We start from the raw sequence: 12,622 nt of genomic DNA, 5'->3' as shown, positions 1-12,622 counted from the left end.
CTGAACTGTGTTACTGTGCCTAACAATGTGAGTGATTATCAAGCTAATGACTGACTGACTGACTGACTGACTGACTGACTGACTGACTGACTGACTGACTGATTGATTGATTGATTGATTAAAAGCTGCTGCATTTACTGTATAAACTTTGTGTTGTTCATGTCAGATTAAACTCCTTCTAATGATGTTTGAGCAGTGCTTGATTCGTTCACCTGAAACCGCAGCAACAATCAGGTGAGGTGGAGTTTATGCAAACTTTAAAACAACAGGGTCGTTAATCTGAGATTATCTCATTAAGCCACTGAATAACACTGTAAAAACACTCAATTTTACCAAGTATTTTAGTCTAGTTTCTAGTGCAACTATCTACAGTTGAAATAAAACAAAACTAACTTACTCTTCATCTTATTTTAAGTCAATATGGATAAAAAAAATTATTAGTTTTACTGGCAGATTTTTTCACTTCTAAAATGGGAAAAATATCTTGCTATAAGTGAAATAATCTGTAAGTGGTACTTTTTAAAATCCATATTATGGAATTATTTACTAAAAATATGATTCTACACCTTGATAAAAAAGTTACATGTAAGTTAGTTTTCTCTCAATTTTAATCTTAATAATCAAGACATTTGCGCAAGAAACTATATAAAAACAACATCCTACGATTTTGTGTTTTTGCAGTGTAGCTTCAGTCTCTGGCAGCTAACCAATTACAAAACCTTAATTCAGTTTAAATTACCAAAATAACATTCAAATAAATGATACTTTATTGATCCCAAAGGGGAATGAAATGTTGTAACTCATATTGATTCAAATTCTTGAAAGAGTTATTGTTATTATTACGCCACATTACTATAGATACGATCAATCTCATCTCAAATTAAAAACTGGAGGCTAATTTATAATGCAAATTAGTAAAAAACTATGTTCTTGTCAGTGTAAGAAACAATTATTGAATGAAATAGATCAGGTATGTCCAAATGCTACACAGCAGCTCTGTTCCTCAGGGTAACACTGACACCTGGTGGACACAATCAGAATGCAGCTCGGTCTCCTGTTTTTACTGGGTCTCTGAAGACACAGTGGAGAACAACAGACAGATGACGGGGTTACCATGACGATGCGACCGGTTGGACCTCAAAGTCTAAAACTATTCAGCAGGAAGAAACAATAAATAATCAGGAAATATATTCCAATATGTATATAAAAAAAAGTTATTTCAAGGTTCTCCAGTCAGCTGAAGGTTCTCCAGTCGGCTGAACGTTCTCCAGTCGGCTGATGGTTCTCCAGTCGGCTGAATGTTCTCCAGTCGGCTGAAGGTTCTCCAGTCGGCTGAAGGTTCTCCAGTCGGCTGAATGTTCTCCAGTTGGCTGAATGTTCTCCAGTCGGCTGATGGTTCTCCAGTCGGCTGAATGTTCTCCAGTCGGCTGATGGTTCTCCAGTCGGCTGAACGTTCTCCAGTCTCTTGGGTTTCTGGTCTGAACTCGTCTACAGTTGTTCAGGACAGAAACGTGTCAGAGGAAATGGAATTGGTCCTCAGATGACATCACTTCCTCGGAAACATGTGCCTTAGTGATGCTGCGTGGTTGCCATGGTAACAGCGACCCCTCCCTTTTTCCTCGGAGCGGCAGCAGGGTGGAGCAGCAGACGGAACCGCAGCAGCAGCAGCAGCAGCAGCAGGAGGTAAGGCCCGCACCTTTCTCCTCCATCTCTCCTCCATCTTCCTCCTGCTCAGCTGCTCCTCCTCGTCTTCCTCCTCCTCCTCCTCTTCCTCCGGGAGGTTCGGAGCTCCGCAGGCCGCAGCAGAGGAGGGGTGCTCGGCTCCGCAGCTGCTGCAGTCTTGCGGCTCTGCGCGCCGCAGGGAAGAGGTCGGTCAGGCGCAGACAGGAGGAGCCGCTGAAGAGATACCGAGAAGGTGAAACGAACCGAACCGGGCCGGACTTTATGTTTGACTGCTGCATCATAATGGAAACGGTTGTGAGCATGCTCAATGAGGCCTCCTCCGCTCATCAACTCCTCCACATGTTCTCCTGGTCCTCGGCCCGGGGTGGTTCGGTTCGGTTCGGATTCATTCTTATGAGACTGAGTCCGTCTGGTTCTGGACCCGGTACTTCATTGTAAGCATGCTGATTCAGGCAATAGGATAATCAGATCGGATCACGTGACTGGTACCTACAGTTACACGGGCCAGGTACCGAGTTCAGAAAACCGGAAGGTCCGGACGAAACAGAACCGTGACCCTGTTTCTCTAGTCCGAATTAAATTAGGGTTCTGTTGTTTGTTGGAGCGGGTTGGGTATCAAACAGGGTCGGACCAGTTGGAAAATATTTGTGTGAAGTTCTGGAAACTAAATTCAAATTGAAATCTACGGATAAATCGATGGACCGATTCTGACGAACTGAACTGGGTCAGAGACACAGCAGGTTCTGATGTTTGGTTTTATGGGGCGCTTTTTGCAAAGTTACACAGTAAGAAATTTAGAGCAATATTTTTTATTTAGCCTGTCATAGAGAGAAAAAAACTATTTCATCATGTTATTCATACATTTATAAACATCAAAGTTCCAAACTAAACATCCAAAGCTCTAACTAATTAAATGGTGAATTAAAGTAAATATTTAGTTTGCAAAACTAGATATCTTATGAATATTACCTAAATATGCAGCTTGCAGAGAAAGGAGACGAAAATCACGATAAACGCTGCGTCTTGAGGAATCGTTGCTCAACTTTTATTTTTGGGTTTTTTTTTTAATCATCGACTCTTTTCCAACGTGTTACTTGAAAACGCGGTTTTAACAGATGTTTAGTGATGCCTTAAGTTTCTGTATCAAGATTCACTACTGCCAAGCCTAAAAACTTGCGGTTTACAGCGGCTATCGAATTTTAACGCTTCTTATTTATTCATTCGTAAAACAAAATTATTTATAAGAAAATGAATCAATATATTGATTGGGTAAAAACGTTCTTAGCAGCTCTAAACGTGACCAACATGAACCGGAAGTGTTCTGGCTTGAGCACAGCCGTATGTTGATGCAGAAACTGTTGCTATAGAGACATGAATAAACATTTAGATAGCGCCTAAAACTGCACGTCCTATTTTTCAAGTTGGACATGTCAAGAGCAAAAGAATCAATTATATATATAAGAAAACCCGCAAATGGAGCGAAGAATGAAGCTTTTCATTTCGGCCAGCGGCGGGATTTATATAGAGGTCCGTAAAACCCAGCTTTTATTTTGATATTCCACCTGCGCTTATCGGCAAGCTAATTTGCATAATAGCTAAATATTTTGCTAGCAAAATAAATATTTAGTTATTAAATTAAATATTTAGTTTGAAAATTAAATGCTTAGATAAGAAATTAAATGTTTAGTTTGGAACTAAATATTTAGTTAAAAAAATAAATACTTAATTTGGGGCTCAATATTTAGTTAGCAAAATGAATATGTAAAATGGAACTAAATATTTAGTTCTGAACTAAATGTGAATTAGTTTGCAAACTATATATTTAATTTAACTTGTTAATACGTAGGTATTATGTGACGTCACACATCCGTAACTGACAGCTATCAATGGCAGGCAGTTACTATGGCAACAATAAGCAAGCCACTAGTTCTCCCCTACTTCCTAACTTAAAAACAATATAGGTACATTAAAAATATTACTCAATTATACATTTTGAGTGTTCTACCCAGAGGTGGGGACTCGAGTCACATGACTTGGACTCGAGTCAGACTCGAGTCGTTAAAATCACGACTTGAGACTTGACTTGAAAAAATGCTCAAAGACTCGGACTTGACTTTGACTTTCATGCCATTGACTTGGGACTTGACTCGACTTGAAGCTGTTTACTTGAAAAGACTTGATATTTTTTACTCAAAGTCTTAAAATTTAAAACACATTATTTATAAAGTGGCGTCATTAATTAATTTCACTCATTCCGTATCAATATGCGCAGACCGTCACTATGGTTTTCCTCTCTCCTTATGTATGTATGTGTACGTAGCTGCAGCACAACCAATCAAATTAACAGGATTTGGACGTTTAAAAAAACGCGGCAAAGCTACAGAGCTCAGGGAACGAAATACGAAATAACCGCTCGAATATGCTTCCGCGAGTAATTTCTTTTGGCTACGTAGGTTATGAACTTTCGACTAAAAAACGAACTGCAACTTGTAAAACATGCAAGAAGAGAATATCGGATGGAGATGCCACGACGTCCAACTTTGTCCGGCATTTGAAGCTTCACAGAGATCGGTAGGTGGCGCTTTTCTTTTGCTGTAAGATAGTTGACTTTAGCTAACTTCGTGTTAGCATGTGTACTCCGGGTTAAATTGGTGATGATTTACCATAAATCCGGTCCTTCAAATGCCTCCACAAATAATGTGCACCGTGTTAGCTCAGGAAGCCGGTGGATAGTGAGCGGGGCTCCGGAACAGAAAGCAGATTCTGGACCTGAACACAGGGAACAGAGTCTCTCTGTCCCATCATGATGATGAGCCGGGTCTAGTATCATCTAAGGATGGTTGGTGTATTTGAAGACATCTACGTTGGGAAATTATATTGACAATATATTGTTTTGACAGGTCAGAGAAAAGAGGAAAAAACTGCTGTTCTGGTTCTTTGTATTGTGCTGTGGAAATGTCAGCATTTTCGTCTTTTTTTATTGAATATCAAGTTTAACAGAACTGGGCAATAAAGTGGTCCAATTTAAAAATGTTTTTTATACTTTGTGTTCAGCTACACATGTTCTATCATTTGAGATAAATACATATTTTAAAAAGAACAAATGGTCTATTATTTGAATTTTTTGTATAATTGCAAATTATAAAAATAAAATAAAATAAAAACGACTCGAAATGACTTGAAATTAAAGGTTCCTGACTTGAGACTTGACTCGACTTTTGCCTGTCTTTACTTGAGACTTGACTCGGACTTGAGGACAAAGACTTGAGACTTACTTGAGACTTGCAACACAGTGACTTGGTCACACCTCTGGTTCTACCCACCTCTGTGTGGTGCTAAGATAAACATAAGTGATATTTACTGTAGTACTTACTGCCAAACTAGCAAAATAAGCTTAGTGAATGTAGCTTTTGTCTACAAGCTAAGACAGACATGTAGCCTACATGTATGTTACTACATGTACTTACGCTGCCAGTCACCAGAGCTTTGACACTCACACAAAAGGTCCGTACGTCCTTTACAAATCCGTTTCAACATTGATTGTGTGCGTCCGTGGATTTCAGGCAGCGAAGCCCCTCCACGGTGTGCGCTCTTCATGTTCACTAACTATATCGTAGTGAGATCGGAGGCAGTTTGTCCACATCGTCGGACATATTTTCATTCCCCATCTCAGACGGGTCGATTTCGACAGAAGTGAATGTATCTTTGTCTCGAACACCGCAAAGAATGCCCTCATATTTTTGCTGATCTCTAAGCCGTGAGTCCGCTACGCCATGCGCATGCGCTTGCCTACTGCGATGGTGCGGATCACTTTGGGTTCAGACTTGAGGGAACTATGTATTAAATATTTAGTATAGAACTCACATTTATTATGGTTCATAAAAAACAACTGTATTTATTATGGTTCATAATAAATGTGCCATTCATATATTTGTAAATATATGAATGACATATATTTATGAATATATGAGTGACATATAACTTCTTGATCAAGAAGCAACTTCCTTCCTCCTCCACCACATGAGGAGGAAGTTATTCATATATTCATAAATATATGAATAACATTATGACTGAAAAATAAACCTACTTTTTTTTTCTAATTCAATTCTAATTCAAACTAAATAAGTCAAAAATATTGCTGTTAATTTTTTTACTGTGTAACTTTACAAACTGCACCTCATATGCTTTGTTATGTCTGTGGGTTCCTCATAGTTTTCCATCTGTTCTCTGCAGGAGCGAAGATGGATGGAGACTCCGCCCCCGTCAATGATGGCCCCGCCCAGGAGCAGCGAAGCACGATGGGAGGTTTGTGAACAATAATCAATCAGGAGAACCAGAAGGTTTTAGTTCAAACTGAGCTCAATGTTTCAAGAACTGTTTCATGAACATGAACAGATTCCTATAGTTCTGTCCAACCATCTGAAGTTAGAAGTTAGACAGAACTGGGATCAGAACCATCTGTAAGAGAACCACAACAGCAGCAACTCCTCCTTTAACGTCTGACTCCTGTGAGACAGACTGAATAAAAAGTTAGGCTGCAAAAGCTTCCACATGAAGGTTTTCCTAATTCTTGAAGTTCCTAGAGTTCCACATCTCAGAATGTCCTACGCCAGTGGTGAAAAACGTGAGTATTCACTATGTTGGTGCTGTACTAGAAACTATTTTTTTCCCATTTGAATTGTATTGTCATCTGATGATAGGGAGATAAAAATAAAGAGAGAGAAAATAAAGTTCTCGGACACAAAACAAAAATGGAAGATGCTATTGGGATGAAAAAAGCTTTGCAATGTAACTGACAGACAGTAGGAAATCTAATTTTTATCCAGCTGCAGGTTGCAGGTAAATCTAGAACGTTTCCAGAGGAAGAGAAGCGCCCCCTACAGACATAGATAAAAACCAGAGTGACTCGACTCATCTGTCATGTTGTTGGTTGTCTTTCACCTCCTGTTGTCTCCCCCTCTCGTCTCCTCCTCCTCTGTCAGACCTGGAATCTGTCGGGTTTCTGGAGAAACTCCCAAATGGAAGCGCAGAGTTGCAGGAAGAGGGAGGAGAAGAGAGGATGGAGAGAAAACAGGAAGTGCTTCCTTCTGGAGACCCACAAGGAGCTGGTCAGGAGAAAAATGCAAAAACATGCAACCAGGTAGAGAAGAAAGAAGAGGGAGACATTATCCACACTGAGGATGAGGAGATCAAGAAGCAGCTTCCTTCCTCCTCCAGCATTTCTCCTCCACCACAGGAGGAGGAAGGTAGAGGAAAGGAGGAGAACAACGTAGAAGAACAGGATAAGATGTCAGGAGAGGAGGGTCCCTGTTCCTCCCCTGCATCTCCTCCAGGAGAGGCAGGACTTGATGATGATGATGATGATGATAAAGAGGAGGAGCAACTGGAAGGTGAGGTGGTGCTGTCAGCAGTGAAGGTGCAGGAGGAGTCCAAAGAGCTCTCAAATCTTAAAACAAGTGCCTCTTTTGAACCAGAACCTCCAGCAAAGGAGAGTCATCCAGAAGCTCCTGCAGCGGAGAACCAACCAGAACCTCCTGCAGAGGAGAGTCATCCAGAAGCTCCTGCAGCGGAGAACCAACCAGAACCTCCTGCAGAGGAGAGTCATCCAGAAGCTCCTGCAGCGGAGAACCAACCAGAACCTCCTGCAGAGGAGAGTCATCCAGAAGCTCCTGCAGAGGAGAACCAACCAGAACCTCCTGCAGATGAGAGTCATCCAGAAGCTCCTGCAGAGGAGAGAAATACAGAACTTCCTGAAGAAAAGAACCAACCGGAACTTTCTGCACCTCCTTCCACAGCTGACGAGGAGCTCCCTGGCAACAAAACAAATGCTTCTCCTGTGGATCTTCCCTCTAAAACCTCAGCGTCTCCTGCAGGTGCTCTTCCAAAACGTAACGCAAAGGCCTCCTCTTCTCCTCTCAGAAGATCAGGCGTTCCTCCTCCCCTCAACAAAGGTCTGTCCTGCAGCGCCCCCTGCTGCACCTCTTGCTGTTGCAACCTTTCTTTTTGCTACAGCGCCCCCTGCTTCTTCTTCTTTTTTCCCAATTCCTGCTCTCTTTTTACCTGCCTTGCTTGCACCTCCTTATCACTTATCCCCCTCATCACCTCCCTCCTCTGTGTCAGATTTCTGGACAGGCTCTCCCCCTGAAGGTGACACAGACTGATCACTTCCTCCCGATTGTCATGGAAACAGCCTCATCAATCAGAATCAGTGGCAGATATTTTACCGATGGATCATTGATGATGATGATGTTTTGTTCTCTTCAGGTAAAGCAGCCGTGAAGGCGACAGTTGATGAACCTGTGAAGGTAAATGATCAAAACACTAAATCTAGAGTCTGGGAGTAAAATTTGTCGCCGTTAATATCTTCCTGGTGTTTTCAGGTCTCCAGGACAGCAGGGGGCAGCAGAGCCGCAAAGATGATCTCAGCCAAGAGTACAGGTAAACCACATTAACTGAACCAGTGTAATTAGTGAAACCACCAAAACCAGTGGCCACAAATCCACCTGTGTACCACATGTGTGTCAGAGTCCATGGACGGCGTCAACAGTCCAGGAAGTCGCTCACCTGCCAGCAGATCATCCACCCCCAACCGAGATGTGAAAAAGGTCAGGGCACCTGAACATATGACTCATCCAAACTGGTTTAGACCAATTTTGCTTTAATGAGCCAAAGCTTTGGGAGAAGACAATTATTGAGTCCAGAACAGGTGGACACAGACCTCCTATTGAGTGGCAGCTGTAACATCGTAGAGGCATTTAATTGGCCCTGTGATCCTGGGTACATATGTTGTTTACATCTTCAGCCCATGGTAGATTCTCCCATGGCAAATTGACCACAGAGATCTGGATGGATCAAAGGGCTAGAGTTTATTGATCTCAACTGAAAAAGTTGACTAGGAAAAGGGAAGACCTCACTGAGACGAGGGGGCAGGATACCCTCCTAGAGGCAAGCCTGATGTGGTTAGGAGGGTCTTGAATAGTGCCTGACCTAATTATCTGTGTCATGATTTGGGTAGTGGGGCTGGACCCAGTCTGAAGACACTTAAGTAATCCCCCTCCACACAGGCATACCACCTGTAGGGAGGAAGTTTGATGGCAGCATAATCTGGTTGAAGGCATTTAAGACATCATCGCATTGGAGGGAAATGAGCTGGAGGCATTGTGTATGGCTTAAGGTACCCATATACTCAGATGTACTTTGGTCCAAGGAGGTCTGAACTTATTTGAGGAGGTACACTTGACTTCTGCGGACAGTGTGCAGAATACACACAGTACGCCTGAGTATTTGAGTACCTTAAGCATTACCAACCAGATATAGGAAGACTTAACTCCACACACCGCTTGGAGTCTGGAACCCATCTCCTGGAAAGGGTCTGGGTTCTTTCATACTCCAAAGTTGCCCATTAATGCAGGTGTTGGGTGGGTGTGGGAATCCTTGCAAGCTTGATGCCTGGGTTTTGGAGAGGTGACTGTGACAACTTAATGCCTCTTTGTGGCATCAAGTTGCAAGAAGGAAGGTTCAGACTATTAACTGTGTGGCTTACCCAGAATTCCTCGAGTTTCTGAATGGTGTCCTGGAAAGAGTGGCATCTAAGGATCCTGCTGTGCTCCTTGAGGAACATCATTGCCCATTTGGCGAATGATGTAGATACCAGGAGGGGTGTGATTGAAACAACTTCTTTGACCTCAATCTGAGCAACGGTTTGCTATTAGACTTCTACAAAAAAGGCATGTCTACAACAAACACCATGTTTGAACTCCTGCCTCGTCTGCCTCAATAGTTGTGTCCCTGGGCAAGACACTTCATAAGCCTTACCTTGTCAGAAACAAGCCAGAAACAAGAGGCAGACTTGCCTCTGTCAGGGGAGTGAATGTGGTGTATAGCACTGTGTGCTCCTCTGGACTTGATAAAGTGCTACACAAGTACAGGCCATTTACCATTTTTACCATGCTGATCTGGTTTATGGTGTTTCTACTAGTTGGTTAAACTAGTTGTATTGGCGCTGTCCTGCAGGTGGCTGTTGTCCGGACCCCTCCCAGGTCTCCTGGTTCTGCCCGTGGCCGAACACCTTCCACCTCCCATCCTATGCCTGACCTTAGCAGTGTGAAGTCCAAAGTGGGATCCACAGAGAACCTGAAGCACTCACCGGGAGGGGGAAAGGTAACACCTGTTTCTGTGTGTATCTCTGAAAGCCTGGTCAGGGCTGACCCCCACAACTGTCCATCTGCAGATTCAAATTGTCCACAAGAAGCTGGATTTAAGTAACGTGACATCAAAGTGCGGTTCTAAGGAAAACCTCCGCCACAAACCAGGTAAGAACATGTAAACGCTCTGACTGCAGATTGCTTTCTAAAAGGGATTATTAACAATAAACTCACCTGTTCATCATGTTTACCAACTTTATATGTATAATGTTACATCTCCGCATGTGCTGTGTGTGACAGACTGTGTGAAGCTCCACAACTTTTCTGCTCCTTAGGTGGAGGGAAGGTAGAGATCAAGTCTGAGAAGGTGGATTTCAAAACTGTTCAGTCCAAAGTTGGTTCTATGGAAAATGTCACCCACATTCCAGGAGGAGGGAAGAAGAAGGTGCTTTCTAGCGTCATGCTGATAAGACACTAATGAAATCCATTGATCTCCTTGTTTTAAAATACCGCTTATCATTTTATTAAATGTTTTTGAAGTAAGAGGCAAAACTGGAGACTTGATTAGTGGGAGTTCAAAAGATCCATTAGGCAACAAGATGTCTTTTAAGACCAGCAGGCAAGATGTAGCAAAACCAGCAAGCCTGCAGACATACAGAGCAGGTCATGAAGGTCAAGGCTTATTCCTCCAATTAGCCTGTTTATCAAATTCACACGGCACCAAATGCAAAACAAATGTCAACTTTGTCATGGCAGTCTGATCTGCCCAATTCCGATTCTTTCACTATTACGTCACTCCTGGTTCAGAGTTTCAACCAATGATTCACAAAAGACGATTGCTATTACTTGTGTTTTCGTTTTTCCCAACGTCCTAAATTTGGCCATGACTTTATAACAATACGGTCAACTCCAATTGCTCAAGAAGTTACAAACATTGATCCATAGATGGCAGCATCCATTATTACTACTGTAAACAGTGCACTGCTGACTTTACCAGTGTCATTGCGGTTGCACTTAACTAGTAGCATCTTCATTGGCACAGTACTCTACCTGGCTTTATCTCCAGCAAGTCCACTTGTCCTTGTCATCAGTAGGTATAGTCTAACAGTTTGATGAGTTTCCAGACCAATCAGGCGAGTTTTCAAGGCCACAGAACCCAGGCTGATCTGTTCCCAACTATATCATCATAAGATCAAGTGAAGCAAGTTTCTCATTGAGATCCAAAGATGTGCTCCGAACTGTAAAAATTTTACTCTGTTCCAGTGAACGGTTCTGATTTTACTCGACTGATCATAATTTATTCTGGTGGGTTATCTCACAGATTGAGAGTCACAAGCTGATGTTCAGAGAGAATGCTAAAGCTCGGACTGACCATGGTGCTGAAATCGTCGTTCAGGAGGACTCCTCCCCCCGTCGCCTTAGCAACACTTCCTCCCGTGGAAGCCTCAATGCTGATGAAGCTCCGCCCCTAGATACTCTGGCTGATCAGGTGAGGCTCACCTTTTCGAAAATCTTTTAAAAGTCTGGTAATGTGTTAATAACCAGCCTCCTCCTGTCAGGTGTCTGCATCCCTCGCCAAACAAGGCCTGTGATTGGACCAGCTCTGTGCCTGCAACTCCCCCACCTTCTTTGTTACCAAGGAAACCAACAGACTGCAGAAACAAAATATTTCTAACTTCATCTTATGAAGACACGCTGTGATTGGGGAGACTTTATGAATCAGAGTGAACAGCAGCCAGTCAGAGTTCAGCCAGCCAGGTGACTCAGGTAGTCTCTGTTCCCTCCATCTTCACCTGGTTTTACCTGTTCCTGCCACTGCCTCAGGTGTCACTTGAGGTGTTCGTTTGAAGCATGCTTCATGACGCAGACCCCAGGTGACCAATAGAGGCAATATGGAGACGAAATGTTAGATTCAGATGATCAAGAAGACCTTCAGCAGTCAGGCAGAGAAGATCAGAGGAATTATCCCAGATTTTAGGATGAATTCATGGAAACTGGGACATATTTGCCTTTTAAATCAGACTGACCTCAGACACGTTCAGAGTCAACCCTTTTATAAAGAAAGATCATGAAGGTAACATCCATGATCCAAGGAAAACCAGAGATTAGGACCTGAAAAGAACCACTGCTGGTGTCCAGAGCAAATTAGCTGCTCCTCCCAATCAGGTGACTCTGATAAAATCTCTCCAATCACAGATGACCTCTCACTGATGTCATCTCTCTTAGCCAATTTACCATCCTCTCAGTTTTGAACATGACTGTGCAGTTGCCCCCCCCCCCCCCCCCCATAATTACCCAGAATGCCGTTTGATACCATGGGCCAAACCGCTGCTCTGTCTGTGCCTGTCAGCTGTCCAAGTGCTTTGGAACAATAAAGTTTCTCTTAGCTCAAAATGTCTGTGGTTGATTTGTTGAGGGGACGCACCACCTGGTGGTGGAACAGGGACTACTTTGGACTCATTGCAAGGTTCAATCCTGGGACCCCTCCTATTTAATATCTACATGTTCCTGCTAGTAAGATTAGGTATCATAGCTACGTTGATGATACACAGCTCTACATTATGATGTCAACAGGTGATTCCAAATCAACACCATGACGTTCTCCAGCTGAACAGAAAGAAATGTTTTTGTCTTTGGACCAAAAAAGGAGCCATCAAGAGTCAGCTTCAGTTATTACAGCTAGAAAGCAGCTATCTGAAATTTGGGTGAGTAATGAGACTCTGATCTGAAGATTCAGATACCTAAAGACAGTTACAAAGTCGGCCTTCTATCACATGGAAAACATTTCCAGGATT

At 42.7% G+C, this 12,622-nt stretch overlaps 1 protein-coding gene across 1 annotated transcript; it reads left to right on the top strand.

Moving 5' to 3' along the window:
- Window positions 1-1,575: 1,575 nt before the first annotated feature.
- On the top strand, window positions 1,576-12,221 carry maptb (microtubule-associated protein tau b). Its single transcript, XM_032587324.1, has 11 exons — window positions 1,576-1,915; window positions 5,917-5,988; window positions 6,666-7,634; window positions 7,948-7,988; window positions 8,064-8,121; window positions 8,209-8,288; window positions 9,697-9,843; window positions 9,914-9,995; window positions 10,163-10,272; window positions 11,149-11,316; window positions 11,387-12,221. The coding sequence occupies exons 1-11, from the start codon at window positions 1,576-1,578 to the stop codon at window positions 11,417-11,419; spliced, it is 2,100 nt and encodes a 699-aa protein (XP_032443215.1). The 3' UTR covers window positions 11,420-12,221.
- Window positions 12,222-12,622: the final 401 nt, after the last annotated feature.

The sequence above is a fragment of the Xiphophorus hellerii genome, chromosome 16, assembly GCF_003331165.1.
Source record: "Xiphophorus hellerii strain 12219 chromosome 16, Xiphophorus_hellerii-4.1, whole genome shotgun sequence".
Lineage (NCBI taxonomy): Eukaryota > Metazoa > Chordata > Actinopteri > Cyprinodontiformes > Poeciliidae > Xiphophorus > Xiphophorus hellerii.
Note: the sequence above shows the minus strand (reverse complement) of the source record. Positions and strands in the feature narration are given on the sequence as shown.

Bases quoted from the DNA above. Each gene is read 5' to 3' on its own strand.
- maptb (XM_032587324.1), top strand. From the start codon at position 1,576: ATGCTGCGTGGTTGCCATGGTAACAGCGACCCCTCCCTTTTTCCTCGG. The intron at 7,989-8,063 runs GTAAATGATCAA...TGGTGTTTTCAG, and splicing joins CAGTTGATGAACCTGTGAAG to GTCTCCAGGACAGCAGGGGG. The intron at 10,273-11,148 runs GTGCTTTCTAGC...GTTATCTCACAG, and splicing joins CAGGAGGAGGGAAGAAGAAG to ATTGAGAGTCACAAGCTGAT.